Source organism: Salvia splendens, chromosome 12, assembly GCF_004379255.2.
Source record: "Salvia splendens isolate huo1 chromosome 12, SspV2, whole genome shotgun sequence".
Taxonomy (NCBI): Eukaryota; Viridiplantae; Streptophyta; class Magnoliopsida; order Lamiales; family Lamiaceae; genus Salvia; species Salvia splendens.
This window is the reverse complement of record NC_056043.1, coordinates 29,625,228-29,640,120: the sequence shown is the minus strand read 5'-3', so window position 1 is coordinate 29,640,120 and position 14,893 is coordinate 29,625,228. Positions and strand designations below refer to the sequence as shown.

The window sequence follows — 14,893 nt, the reverse complement described above, 5'->3', positions numbered from 1 at the left end:
GGTGAAATGTACAGTGGAAAACATAACATACTAAAGAGAGAGCTTCCACGACAATTGAGCTTTAAGCATTTTTCAAACCTTTGACTACTAAAAAAGTCGAGTATTCAAAACATTTCATTTACAATAACAAATTGTACTTGGGCATCATCGAACATGGTATTTTATTTTCTTCCCTTGAATAAAACAGCGGGAGTTGAGATATAGCTAAAGAACATATTTGTGAAATGAAGTTACTACATAATGGGGCAGGCAAATCGAACTAAGATTTAGAGACTATTTACAAATGGAAGTGGAACGCATTTTGCAAGTAGTAATTTTTCCGACTTTCACACAGCAGCAGGTATTGAGGTAGCGATAACCAAGTAAGTCAAATACTGAAGTCCATCCTGCATTTTACCCACAGCTGTGCTATGATCAGTTCGAAGATTCTCAGTGAACAAATTCGCCTTTTCCTCAATCGACTTCTCAGGAAGACCTTGTGACTCAGCAGCACTTTTCATGGCTGCTGTGTACGATTCTGTTACGTCTGATATGCCTGAGCAGAACGGTATTATTACTTCAGATTGTTTCATGGAATTATATTTTCTTTGATATTGATGAAGTGGCAAACCAAGGCAAGGAAATCAGAGTGAGTTAATATTTTACCAGTAATGAAACCATTGAAGACAGCTTCCATATTCTCTATTACTGATTGTGCCTTTGTTCTGATAATCTTGGCTCTTTCAACAGAATCCTCAGGCCAATCAATTTTCAATGTTTCCTCCTCAATCTCTTGATGTTGGAGTTTGTTTGCATTGGATATGATGGACTTCCCGAGCATCAGAAGTTGAGTTACCGCAAAACAGCAAATTTCAGAAAGCCTCTGTAAAGACGAACACAAGGGTTTAATTAAGTATCAACGAATACAAAATCAACTTTTTAATCATTCAGTGGACTACCACTCGAGAACCTAAATCGGTAATTAAAACAACTCGTCTACATACATGAACACCCTCTGAGTGAATAGTATCGAGCCTTCCGGAAGTTCTCTGAATGATGTCATTTGGAGCCAGTCCAGCCAAAGCACTTGCAAAACTGCAAAATATTAGAATGTTTACAAACCCCTAGAATTACAAAAAAACTGCATGCAGGATGCTGCTGAATAAGGAAAAAGAACAAGAATATGTTTGATACTCTGTAATGACATGGTATCATCACAATAATAGAAACAAACATATTCCAAACAAAAATATCAGCAGACTCCCTTAACCTCATCCAAGTTTTAAACCATAATACAACATGTTCTAAACCTAAATAGAAAGTAATAACAATTCTAAATATAATAGATAATGGTCAAAGGATATTCACCCAGCAGCCAATTCAGCAGCCTTGCGAACACTTGAATCATGCAATTTTTTCAACTCATTCATGCTTTCATCATTTCCAGCCTCTTTTTCCTTCCCTTTCTCTGAATATGTAACACTGCCATCAAGTTCAGAGCCTAAGTCAAATATGCTTTGGACTTCTTTCAACTTCCCATCATAAAGTGAATTTTCTTCCGAAGATAGTTTAGCCTTTCTTCGGTTGTATAACAATGCATAGTGGTTGGATAGTGCCTCCAATTCCTATAGGAAAGATAACATAAATATTTTATGACAATCAATTTGCACAAAATTTATAACAAATGGATATGTAAGAGCTAGAGGATACCTCCAACTGTTCAGGACCTCCATAAATATAGAAGCACCTATCAAATGAAATTTCTTCAAATAATTGATCTTCATCTCCATTACCATCGGATTTATTGTCAACTAGGATCCCAGTTTCTGAAATTATAAGATCCATAGTATCTTTCCCAACTTGCTCTAGCACATGCATACCCTTAGCTGTAAAAGCTTTTCCAGTCTGGATTAACATAAGCAAAACTGAGAAAACAGAAAATAAACTCTGGAATTTTAGAAGGAAACGAGGCACTAAACAAACCTCTAATAAGGATGGTGCAACTGGACCAGTTGAGCCAGGTAAACTGCCATGCTGAATTGAATCAGCTAAATTTGTAGCTGAATTCTCAAGCCTAGGAGATATAAAAAATAATCAAGGGGTCAGCAACTGGTAGAAATTCATTATTTCATCATCTCCAAAACCACTTTTATGATGTATCAAGCAAATAATATATCATGTAGAAAAAGGAACCTCAAAGGAACCAAAGACTACCATGAACATCATTAACTATTACCATAAGTGTAAAGATAAGATAAAACTAAAGAAAGCCCTCTAAGGATCAAGAAGTGTATTAAGACAAGTGTGTGTGTGTTGGCCTAGTGGTAGAGTGGTTAATGCCCGAGGCCAAAGATCTCGAGTTTGAGTCCACCATGACGCGGTCTTTAAAATTTCTGTTTATTTTTTTGAAAAAAGAAGTGTAACAAGAAAACCTATTAATTATGTTATATCAGCTAGACATAAGTCAAACAACAGACTTGTTATTTTACACCAATCAAGAAATAGAACATGGTTTCCATAATTCTCCTTGACTCGGTAGTGTAAAATAATCTCCTATCAAAAGCATCTTTGTTGTACATTTTTTATATTAAAATCTTCTGCAGGCTCAGTAGTGTAGAATAATGTTAAATACAAGCCTCGAGAAATGTTATTATTTAAAGTTAATTTAACATACGATTCTAGAAACATGAGTGTATGAAATATATTCACAAATTACAAAGTAAAGTGATATGTTAGGATTCAAGTCTTAAGATCATAATTACTGAATGACCTTGGATAGAGCGGGCTTTTACCACTCATTCAAAAGTATTTCACATACAAAATTGCAAACCATGTCAAAATAATTTCCCACTATCCTGAAGTGCTCATAAGCTAGAGTTGCTCACCCTTTCCATGCAGTTCCAAGAGCTTGCCAAGCTCCTGAGGCAAAGGTTTCCACAGATGTATCAATAACCTTCAAACCCTGACACAATTGCATATGAAATATCAGAGCTAGCATTTGCAAACAATAAATGGATATATTTTATCAATACTTCCTGAAAGTCATATAAGATCTTGAGCAGATGGTCAAGTCATGTTAAGAGAAAGAAAATGACGAGAAACAGAAAAAAGGTCAAATAAAAATTTATATATATCAATCTGTATACATATTTTTCACATGACCTACTTGACTAAGGAAGGAATCCTCGCTAGCTTTCTCTAATTTAGCCAGAGCTTCTTTCCGCTGCTTATCATGCTCATCATCAGTTTCCTCTTCTGCAGCAGACACTTCTGTGTTATCCTCCTTGGAAGATTCTGAATCTTCATCCACTGTCTCTGAAATACTCTTTGCTGCTGTCCTGGCAGCCTCAACAGCCTGCATTACAATGGCATAAAACCGAACTAAAGTCAATGAGAAGTCGTATGAACTGACTAGAGTGTCAATACCAAAACTTAAAAGTGGGCCATGCATTGTTCGTCAGATTACTGTTATACAAGTATATAAGCAAAGAAAAAAGTAGCTCCAATAAAATTTTGGTGTATTGAAAAGTACTACTTTTCTTGACCATAAGTCTCATAGCTTAGTGAGTTCTCCTTCATACTGCCAGAGTCTACCATCATTCCTTAAAGCTGTCCCAACGGGTCATCTCCTATATTATTCTTTACCATTGGGTCAAGCCAACAGAGAAGTTTATGAACTTGGAATAAATTTTGGACATATCCATATTTTCACAAACGAAGGCCCTAAAGAAGCAGTCTACTCCAGACAAAATATACTATTAATACACAAGCTCAACAAACGTAGTAGTATATAAAAAGAGCTGTTGCTAAACGAGCTAATTTGAAGCCAATTAAACACAGCACTCAATGAACATTAACAGCTCAGATAATAAGCCCTCTAAATATCAGTACTAGCTTTAGATCCAGATAACTTCTCATTTGGAACAACAAATTTCCCCATTGAATGAAAAACAAAAAAAAAATAGACACCTTCACCGTTTTAAGCAAACCAATCTCACACAAACTACACTTTCAACTAAATCAGAACCATTATCCATAATCTATATTTCAAATATAAGCAAGCAAAGCACAAACCTAACCAGAACAAGTGCCAGTATAACTCTTAGAAGAGAAAATCCTGAAAGAAACTATTGGCTACGAACGCAAAAACACATACATTGCGAGAGATCTCTTCAGCGACCTCAGCGGCAGCTTTCTGAAGATCCGAGAGATACGAAAGAGAAAATCCCCATCCGCCCCATCCGCCGCCGCCACCGGCAGCCTCTTTGGCCGGAGATAACTTCTGTGCATCGGCGGCGGCACTTTCTTCGGTTTCGGGCTTCACTTCAGATTCGCATTTCTTCGAGTCGTCAGCCATGAAGACTAAATATATAAAAACTGAGTATTAATATGATTTATTCGAGCAATAACTTTTCGACAAACTGAATTGAGAACTCGAATTAACTTGGGGGAATCGCTTATTTTTATGGCTCTGTTTTGAATTGAAATGGTGTCCGCTATCAGGAAACTACTTCAACGTGTTCTTGAAGACAACGAAGATTGAAACTGCGCCGTTTTGAGTCTACCCACTATACGTCGTCGTTTACACCAAGCAGAAATGCTTGTAAGGGTATCCACAGTGGTGATAGCCCAGCCATAGCCCAGCCACAAACTCCTCCTGCCACATCATCAATACTAAAAATCCTCCTGCCACATCAGAAATAGCTCAGCCATAGCCTAGTCATATCATAAATAGCCCAGCCACATCACTAATAACACAATATACGGAATTTAATTTACGAGACATATACGGGAAACATTAATAATACTATTTTAATTTTAAAAAAAGTACAATAAATTAAAAAAGTACAATAAATTTTAAAAAGTACTAAAATTTTAAAAAAATACATTAATAATAAAAATTACATTTAAAAAAAATACATTACTTAAAAAAAATCACTCGGTGGCTCCCTCGATTCCGTCGTACAAACCCGAAATTTTTTTTTTAAAAAAACAAAAAAACAGCTGGGCGATGCGCTGGGCGATCCCGACACTGCAATGGCGCCGAGCGGATAGCCCAGCGCCCGTCGACCGCCTAGCGCTAGGCGATTTTTAATTCCGAAAAACCGCTCGGCGGTTTTCGAAAGCTGCAATGGTTCGCCTAGCGACCGCCTAGCGCCGGTGCTCGGCTAGGCGGTGCGCTAGGCGCCATTGTGGATAGCCTAAAAGAATACTACATTTCAAGTCTATCAAATTAGCTCATCCTACATCCATCACTTAAAAATCGAAACTATTTCTATTTTAGGTTGTCCATTAAAAATAAAAACTTTTAAATATTTTTATTTTAGGACATGGACTCCACCGTCCATTAACATTATTTATACTATTTTTGCTCTCTTATTTTACCTATTTTTCTTTTCATCTTTCTTACTTTAAAAAATTTCTATTTTTCGAGTACGGAAGTAGTACAAATTTTGTTTGAAATTCCATTAGGGTGAACACCCAAACACTACATTAGTACTCTACTACAAATTTTGTTTGAAATTCCCTATTGTTAGGGATGCTAACGCGAACTCCACATTAGCATGATGATATTAATTATTTTCTCCGATATGAGATATGGTTTGCATCCCAACAAACCTTTCCTCAAACCAAGATCACAAGACCAAGACCATACATGTCACTGGCGGACTTAGGATTTTGAATCTTGATACTGGGGGATCAAAATTACTACCTCTTGGCCTACAAGAAAATCGTCATATCTTTCCATTTTCGTCCGTCCACAAAAAATAGTCTAATCTTTCCATTTTTCATCCATCTACAAAAAATAGTCTTATCTTTTCATTTCCGTTCATCCATCAAAATGGAAAGTCACTCTCAAATTACTATTCACTTTCGTATGATATTTTCTGGTTTGGGCAAAGTCTTCATGATTTTGCTCTTGGAGTGCTCCCCAAAAAATCTCATACTAATGGATAGCCCATTGATATGCTTATAACTCTTACTTATTCTCCAATGTGAAATATGGTTTGCATCTCAACACCTATTAGAAGGAATATCGATGTTAGTATGTTCAATTACGATTATAAGAGGGAAGGAAGATAAATAAATTTATTGGGATATGATATGAAGTTACATTTTATAAGGTACGTGTATAGACAATGAGATTGTTTAGTGATCAACCACTATCTTCATTCAAAACTGAATCAACTTACTCCTTCAGTCCCCGCAAAAGTTATAACACTTATTGTTGAATGACATGAGATTCTAGAAAGTTTTGTTTTGTGTAGTGAAGAAAGAAATAATAATTTTTATATCAACGGTTAAATATTTAGGGTTTAGTGAACGGGAGAAGTATTAAATAAAAATGGTTAAATATTGGTCGTTCAACATATTCTTCGTTACATGATTATGTCAGATCTTGATTTGCATTATAGACTCTAGGTATATATTTATAAACTATTTAATGTTGTCCCGAAGTCATTATCATAATATTTGTTACTATTACGTATATGTAAGGTTATATTGTTTGTGTTGCGTCTATGCATGAATGCAGTAATCTAAAATGAAAGAAAAAGGAAAAAGGAAAAAGGAAAAAGGAAAAAGGAAAAAGGAAAGATGGCAGAACTTAAGAAAGTGAGTTCGTTTTGTATATTAATGTTACAACAGGACATGAATTACATAGATTTGATGACATTGCAAAGCTTCTAGTAGCCCATGAACACTGGTGGAGGAGGAGATTGGTAATGGGCGCCCAAGTTCTTCGGCAATTCGATTGGAGTGAAAGTAGGCGATGCTGGTGGTGGTGGAGACTGGACCGGTGGTGGTGGAGACTGGAACACCACTGGCGGCGGTGGAGACTGGACGGGTGGTGGCGGAGACTGGAACACCACTGGTGGCGGTGGGGAGTGGACTGGTGGTGGAGGAGATTGCACTGGTGGAGGTGGGGAGAAGACGGGCGGCGGCGGTGGGGATTGGACTGGTGGTGGTGGAGAGTGCACTGGCGGTGGTGGGGAATGGACAGGTGGTGGTGGAGAATGGACTGGAGGTGGTGGGGAGTTTACTGGTGGTGGGGGAGAATGGATTGGCGGCGGTGGGGAGTGGACGGGTGGTGGTGGGGAGTGGACAGGTGGTGGTGGGGAGTTGACAACTGGCGGTGATGGAAAGTGCACTCGCGGGGAAGGAGACGGCGACTGAATTGGTTTGGAAGAAGGTGGTTTTGACTCACCGTGAGGCGGAGGTGATAGTTCAACTGATGGAGTTAGCTCCGGTTTCAATGGCGCGGGACTCTCCGGCTTTTGAGATGGAGAGGGAGCCTTATATTGTGGCTTGGATGGCGGGGAGAGCGTCTTAGATCTCGGTGAAGAGGGCGTCGTCCTCTGCTTAGGCTTAGATGCCGTAGAAGGCGTCTTAGATTTTGGCGTAGAGGGCGTCTTCTGCTCAGGCTTGGACGACGATGAACGTCTCTCCGATTGTGGCGGTGACTCCACCATACCCTTTGGAGACTCTCCATATCCCGACCCACGGCACCCTTGAGCTTTACAATCCACCTTCTTGTTCAACGCCTCGTGGCACACCTTCTCCGACCTCTGCTGCTCCTTCTCCCCAGCGATGCAGTTCTCCTCGCCAACGAATGTCACTTCCGGGATGGCTTCATGGTCGCAGCTTGCGTCCTTGGCATCGAAATAATTGTGGGAGTAGGTTAAGTTCTTCAAGTTTGGCAAGCTGCAGACGGTATCAGGCATGTTGCTCCTGAACTCGTTCCTAGCGATGTTGACAACCTCCAAGCTCTGCATGTATTCCATCCCCTCCGGCAAGTCCCCGACGAACTTGTTCACGCTCACATCGAACACCACCGTCGAGTTCAACAGGGTCACCTCCTCTGGCATGCATCCCGATAGTTTATTATTCGACAGGATCAGTTCGTCTAAGTAGCCGGCCATCTTGCCAATGCTTTGGGGAATGCACCCCATGAGGTGGTTATTAGACAACACTATCACAGAAGCAGGAGAGTTCCCCAAATTCTCAGGGATGGCGGACCTGAATCTGTTGTTGTTCATAAAGATGGCGTCAAGCTCCTTATCGAACAGTTCCTTTGGGAGCTCGCCTTCGAAGTCGTTAAACCTAAGATCGAGGTACTTGAGCTCTGGCAGCTCAAGGACAACCTTAGGGAAAGGCCCGACGAAGCGGTTGTTGCTCACATCCAACTCGAAAAGGAGATTTAGCTTCTTGATGCTCTTGGGGATGATCCCGCAGAACCTGTTAGAATTCAAGTGGAGGAGGCTGAGGTCGGCCAAGTCGCCGATCTCGTCGGGGAGGTGACCAGCTATGTCGGCGTGGTTGAGGTCGACTCCCGCCACAACGGTGAGGGAGGGGTCGTCAAAGGCCTGGGCGCAAACGATGCCGTTGTAGGAGCAGACGTCAGGGCCAACCCAGTTAGCAGTGAAATTCATCGGATCGGAATAGATAGCCTGCTTCCACGCCTCAAAGGCGTGGCGCGCTTGCTTCAGCCTGTTATTTGGTACGAACTCTTTATTTTTGGTTTGTACACCATGTGCGGATGCTCGAGAGCATGATAAGGAGAGGAAGAAGAAGATGATGCAGACGATGAGGAAACATCCATAAGCATTCATTCTTCGAGGGTTCTCCATTCTTACCCCCTAGGCAAGCCTAAGGCCGTTTATTGTGTATTACAATAACAAAACCAAAAACCGTTTTATGCCTCCTAAGAAATCTATTCTATTGAACCACCATTTTCCTCTCATCACCACAAGATTTGAGAGGTCTTTCTCCATTCCACTCTATTTTTTTACCCTTATTATCGTATTACCAATCACATATTTGTGCATGAAAACAAACTCAAATTACTATTATAAACCTTGCCTTACATATATTAGAAAGGATAATAATCTCACCATCACACTATATACAATCAAACCACGAACTAACCATATATAATTTCATTACTATATTAAGCTATAACCTCTATACAAAAGAAACACAAAATATAGGGTCAATGTGTCTCGTGCTCGGGTGGTTGGGAGTACCAAGCAGCGCATCTTCCTCTGGCTCGGAGCAGTCTGGTGAAAGGCGAGTCAGGCATTCGAGCTTTCTCTTCTTCCTCGAGCTCCTCTGAGGTCTTGGGCAATCCATCCGGGATCGGACAGGGATAGGCTTCTGCTTTCACAACGCTTGTTGACTTCCGCAGCTCACCACATTCCTTCTTAGCTTTGTGAATGCCTGCAACTCCGTGCACACAGCTGATGAGTGATTTCACTCCACCTGCTTCCACTATCAGCCTCTCCACCTCTTCCTTGGGTGACTCTTTCTGGATCATGTCACCAAAAAGTGGAAGGATATTAGACCATTTCTTAATTGAAACTGAATCAACTCATACCATTTCAGCTACTTAGAAAATGAATCAGGTGAGATTTAGAGACCTATATTATGATATCCAAACCCAAAAAAGTATCCAGTCATTTTTATATGTCGCGAGGATTTCTGAAGCAGATTACAGAATTTCAATTTATTCCAATAATCAATACAAAAAAATACAATTCACCAATTCAACAACTTACTTCAAGATCTTTGAGTTCAAAATAGGCCTGCCAGCAGCTATAGGACTCATCTCCTTCGAGCGTCACGCAATAATCTGAATATCAATCAAGATAACAAATCTTTAACTAATCACTTCATTTTGTACTGAATAAAGAGCTAAACCATATATCTGCAGACAAAGCTAAAAAAACTAGAAGCATAGATAGAATCTTCTCTTTTTTTATACAAACAGACAAATCTAATGAATGAATCTACAATATACGCATAGACGGTGAAACGCACAAGCACCAACACATTCACATTGACGATCCAAACTAGATTCAAAACCTAATTTAGCATCTAAAACGGCTTTAAAGTTGTAGTGATCGCTGAAAAGACGCAGAAATTTGGAATAAAATCGATAAACTACGAAGCGGAGAAGAAAACCTGCCTGCGATTTGATTCTCAGCTTTCTGAATCAAAGGAGGCTCTCTAACGGCTCTATCGATCTTGTTTCTGGTGAACGGCTCCAGCTTGGGTATGTAAGCACCGGTTCTCGAATTGGAAGAGCAAACGACAGGGGTCCAAGAGCCGCTTCTCGATTGCGAACACTGCCGCGAACCATTAGATTGGACACCGAAAGCGTTTACCGCGTAATTCAAAGGCACAGTCTGCATATTCATCTTCCTTTCCTTCAAACGATCAGATTTCGTGAGATGGTTGTGTGTGTGTGTATGGTGCGTGCTTTTTAAGAAGGGGTTTAATGAGAGTTTATTATGGATAGATACTTTTTTTTGGAGTCGGATAAGGATGAGATACTTTTAATTGATTTTCGTTTCAGGGGATTGTAGGGGAGACATGGCGGTTATGGTGTGGACAGTGACGGTTAATATGGACCGTCGATGGGATGCCATCGGGTGCGGGTGATGGAGTCTGCAACTCCGGCTGCCGTAGATTTGGATTTGAAACAATGGGCGCTTTTCTACGGCAGAAGATAAATTAGAATAAGTGGTGTGGGGTCCGCCTAATTGAAAAGTGCACTTGTATGCTAATAGCATCAGCAACGGCGGCCGTCCAGGCTGACGTCCGACCGGTGTGCCGAAAGTCTGCGAGAGACATCCACCATTAGGCAGCAGAGAGGCGGATGCGGACGTGCGTTGCGGACCCCGGAGTTCTCCGGCATTCTAGGGACGTCCGTCATGATGTCCGTCATTGCGGTGTCACGACGGACGTCCCGATTTTTTACTTTTTAATTAAAAAAACTCTATATATGGCTCGTTGAACTTCATTTCATTCGCACTACTTGTTTTAACGAGTAGTGAGACGGAGGTCGTATTTGTCGAAGCTTGAGGTTGTTTTTTTTTAAATAATTATGTATGTTTTTTTGTTTTAAATAAAGTGGTTGCATTTTTTCCGTATACGTGTCGAAATTTTAATTCCGTAAATTGTTTAATTTGGTGAATTTGTGAATTTTTATAATTGTGGATGTCCGTCGGAATGTCCTTGGGGATGTCCGTCATTGTGCAGTGAGATGTCCTTATGACGTGGCAGTGCAGTGGGATGTCCTAATAACGTGGCAGGAGGTGTTTTTGGGAAGTCCGTCGGGATGTCCGCCGGGACATCCGTTCCACTATGGATGCTCTAATGTATAGACAATATTAATAGAGTCATAACAAATAAAAATAAGATTAAATCACTATTACATTTTATATTATTATTTGATAAATAAAATAGAAGTAAGATTATTTTAGTGCAATGTTTCATAAGGCCATAAAATATAATCTTATTTGACTGTAGGAGTTTTAATAAGAAAAATTATACCACATTCGTTACTAAAGAAAATGCATTTTCGATTTAGCAAAATTGGTAAAGTAAAAAGTGAATTTTAATGTAAAATTAGTAAAGTAAGAAAAATGTATAGATATATAGTAATTAAAGTATTGTTAGTTGAGAATAAGTTCAACTTTATTAGAGAGAAAAGAATTTTCAAATTGAAAAAGTGTATATTCCTTTGGGACGGATTAAAAAGGAAAGAATAAATATTCTTGAAAGAGAAGTATATAGAGAAGTGAGATTAATTTTGGTTTTCGGTTATTCAACCTACATCCACGCGAAGATCTCTCTTCTTCAATCAGCACGACAAGATTTGGCTATAATATGAGTATAACTAATAGTACAACTTGCATGTGTTAATTATAATATCCACACCTTTCCAAGAAACGTTGAGACATAGTATATCCAAAATTCAAAGACTATACTTCAATAATTCATCACCCACTCCAAGATTGAAATATAAAAAGCTTCTAAAAAATGACTTAGCTCCATATTGCTATATTTTTTGTTCATATGAATCAATGGCTGCCTACTCTGCCGTTACTGTTTTCCGGCACACACTGGAGCAGCTGCTTGATTCCGACCAGTTTTCTCCTCATATTTCTAAGACTCAAATCATATCCCTTCATGAAAAAGTCTGCTCCTTGCAATCGTCTCTTGACAAAATCTCCTTCGTTCCTAAACTAAAAAGAGACAAAATGAAGGATCTGCAAAACAGAATTAGAGATGCCATCTACGCAGCTCAAGACGCGGTTGATTATTGGAACAGAGGCCATTCACCGCAAGGATCCGGTGAAAAAACCATGAAGAAGCTCGAAGAGGACATAAAACTCGTAGAAGAAGATGCTGTGGTGCTGGAGAAGGAGATCAGAAATGACCCTAAAGCTGAAAATCTGTTCTTGGCTCAGCCCTCGTTCAATTTCAGCGGAAAGGATAAGATCGTAGGGCAGGAGGAAGACTTCAAAAATGTGGTGGAGATATTGGTAGATGATAAACATATGCTTCAAGTGATTCCCATCACCGGGCTGCCTGGCATCGGTAAAACAACTCTTGCTAGAAGTATCTACGACGACAAACGAATAAGGAACAGTTTCAGACTCAGTATTCATTCTTGGGTTACTGTATCACAAGACGTCAACTACCAAGAGTTATTATCAAAGATCTTAAGTAGCATGGAGAGCAGAGGCTCTCAAGCAGGGGACCACGCCACCCAGGGTGACGAGGACCAATTGCGCGTCAACCTGCATCAGACATTGTACCATAACAAGTACCTGATCGTGCTGGATGATGTCTGGGATATCATGGTTTGGGATCAGGTGAGATTGTCATTACCGGATAACAAGAACGGCAGTCGAATTCTTCTCTCCACCAGGATTTCCATTTTGGCTGAAACAGTCAGAAACTCTAATTTTATGCATGAGATGAAGCCGCTGGGGCTGAAACACAGTTGGGAGTTGCTGTGTTAAAGGGTATTTGGTGATAAACTTGAAGACTACAAGGATGATATTACCAATGCCTGCCTTGCTCACTTGAAGGATACTGGAAGGAGAATCGCTGACAACTGTAAGGGTCTTCCTCTCTCAATTACGGTCATCGGTGGCCTACTCTCTCGGGAGAGATTGGACCCCGACTACTGGAAACGGATTGAACAAGATACTGCTGGTTTTGCTGCAATTGGTGACGACTCTTACATGGAGATCTTGTCCCTCAGTTACAATAACTTGCCTGCTTATCTCAAAGGGTGCTTCCTTTACATGGGAGCATTCCCTGAAGATGCTGGGACACGTGTCTCTAAACTCATCAAACTTTGTGTTGCTGAAGGCTTCTTCCCAAAACCATCACTGCCCACACAAACCATGGAACTTGTGGCACACAAAGCATTGGAGAATCTTATAGGCAGAAATCTCATCGCAATTAGCGAGAAAAGCTCCAACGGCAATTGGCAGAGATAGAATCCGGAAAAGAGAAGTTCTTCCATTGCAGGAAGAAGTATAATCAGAAACTAGAAGAAGGCATGAAGAAACAGAGGCGCGTGTCCGTTCACATAAACCTTCTCATGAGCCTCGAAGAAGTTTACGAGGCCACAAAAACAATCACATCTGCACGCACTCTTCTCTACCTAGGACCCCATCACCACCACCCCTTGCCTTACTGTTTAACTTTTGATCTTCTCAGAGTGTTGGATGCCTTCACAGTCTACTTTGTTGAGTTTCCTGATGAATTTCTTCAACTTGTTCATTTGACATACTTTTCCCTTACCTACAATGACGAACTTCCCCCAGAGATATCCTTACTCAAGAAACTCCAAGTCCTCATGGTTGGTCGAAAACCCAAGCTCATATTCATTGGTGTATCTTTCTTGCCAGATGAAATATGGGAGATGCCTGAGTTGAGGCATCTCTGGTTTACAGAAACTGATTTTCCTGCTCTTCCATCAAACCTTCCTCAAAACAAAGCTTTGCTTCTAAACCTTCAAACTCTTTCATACATCAATGCTGCTTCTTGCACCAGGGATGTTCTTAGAAGCATGCCTAGTTTGAAAAAACTAAGTATGTGGGCCAAAGCACCGGATGTTATAGGCCTTTATCTAGACGAACTCCAGCAGCTCGAAGCATTCAAGTTCACTGTCTTGCATCCCATCCCTAACAAACAAGTTGAATTTGAGCCTGAAATTTCATTCCCTCAAACATTGAGGAAGCTGAGTTTAAGTGGTTGTGGGCTTCCTTGGGATGCAATGGAAGTTGTTGCTGCACTGCCGAATCTTGAAGTCTTGAAACTGCGAGAGCTTGCTTTCAATGGCGAAGAATGGTGCCTGGAAAACCACTGTGTGTTTGAGAAGCTCAAGTTCTTGCTGATTGAATACCTCAATTTCAAGAGGTGGATTGCTGATGAGTCCCACTTTCCGTGTCTCGAGCGACTGTATCTAAGGCATTGCTATGAGTTGGAGGAGATCCCTTCGGCTATTGGGTTCATAGGACCCCTTGAGCTGATCGAACTGGTTGACTGCAGTTATCAAGCCGTGGGATCGGCTGAGGTAATCAAGCAAGAACAGGAGGACTATGAGAAACTGGGCTTTCAAGTTCGTATATATTGTTCTTATATGTAGATTATCACTTTCCCGCTTTGAGCAACATATCCTAGTCTAGGTAAGCTGTATCAAATAGTATAAAAAATAGTTCAATCATCTCTCTTGGTGGAAACGGAAAATCCGGGAACCAACCACGCACCCATGTACTCATATGTCACAAAAGTCTTCCTTCTCCAACTCTCAATTAGATTTGAGACCATGAACCGTCATATTATTTCGTAAATCTGAATAGAGTAGAAGATAATGTAGAACATGGAGGTCCAAATTTTCATAACAACCTTATAAAAGTATACTCTATCGATCATAGCAATAGTATCATAAGTTTGACGAGATCAAGCAGCTGAACAAGAGATGGTTGATCATTTCTGGTTCCTCCTGACAATTACACCGATAGTCTGCAATGTCACAAACTAAAACAAGAAAGTGAAAAAGATGCACTTGTTTTTGGATGCTCAATCATTTATGAAGATATCACCG

General features: G+C 40.3%; 5 protein-coding genes across 5 annotated transcripts; 2 read left to right on the top strand and 3 right to left on the bottom strand.

The window, feature by feature from the left end:
- Positions 1 to 101: 101 nt before the first annotated feature.
- Positions 102 to 4,485, bottom strand: LOC121758797. The gene is made up of 9 exons (XM_042154201.1): positions 4,136 to 4,485; positions 3,146 to 3,334; positions 2,865 to 2,941; positions 1,963 to 2,053; positions 1,690 to 1,884; positions 1,348 to 1,604; positions 984 to 1,074; positions 646 to 862; positions 102 to 535 (listed from the first exon to the last, which is right to left on the bottom strand). Exons 1-9 carry the CDS (start codon positions 4,334 to 4,336, stop codon positions 327 to 329), a joined length of 1,527 nt encoding a protein of 508 aa, XP_042010135.1. The 5' UTR covers positions 4,337 to 4,485; the 3' UTR covers positions 102 to 326.
- A 2,099-nt stretch (positions 4,486 to 6,584) lies between these two features.
- LOC121758995 (pollen-specific leucine-rich repeat extensin-like protein 3) lies at positions 6,585 to 8,743 on the bottom strand. Its single transcript, XM_042154479.1, has one exon. The coding sequence runs from the start codon at positions 8,607 to 8,609 to the stop codon at positions 6,666 to 6,668; it is 1,944 nt and encodes a 647-aa protein (XP_042010413.1). The 5' UTR covers positions 8,610 to 8,743; the 3' UTR covers positions 6,585 to 6,665.
- Positions 8,744 to 8,822: 79 nt separating this feature from the next.
- LOC121758998 (CCG-binding protein 1-like) lies at positions 8,823 to 10,340 on the bottom strand. Its single transcript, XM_042154481.1, has 3 exons — positions 9,947 to 10,340; positions 9,537 to 9,610; positions 8,823 to 9,286 (listed from the first exon to the last, which is right to left on the bottom strand). The coding sequence occupies exons 1-3, from the start codon at positions 10,176 to 10,178 to the stop codon at positions 8,972 to 8,974; spliced, it is 621 nt and encodes a 206-aa protein (XP_042010415.1). The 5' UTR covers positions 10,179 to 10,340; the 3' UTR covers positions 8,823 to 8,971.
- A 1,509-nt stretch (positions 10,341 to 11,849) lies between these two features.
- Positions 11,850 to 13,280, top strand: LOC121757855 (putative late blight resistance protein homolog R1C-3). The gene is made up of 2 exons (XM_042153326.1): positions 11,850 to 12,774; positions 12,820 to 13,280. The coding sequence occupies exons 1-2, from the start codon at positions 11,850 to 11,852 to the stop codon at positions 13,278 to 13,280; spliced, it is 1,386 nt and encodes a 461-aa protein (XP_042009260.1).
- Positions 13,281 to 13,342: 62 nt separating this feature from the next.
- LOC121757854 (late blight resistance protein R1-A-like) lies at positions 13,343 to 14,434 on the top strand. The gene has a single exon (XM_042153324.1). The coding sequence runs from the start codon at positions 13,343 to 13,345 to the stop codon at positions 14,432 to 14,434; it is 1,092 nt and encodes a 363-aa protein (XP_042009258.1).
- Positions 14,435 to 14,893: the final 459 nt, after the last annotated feature.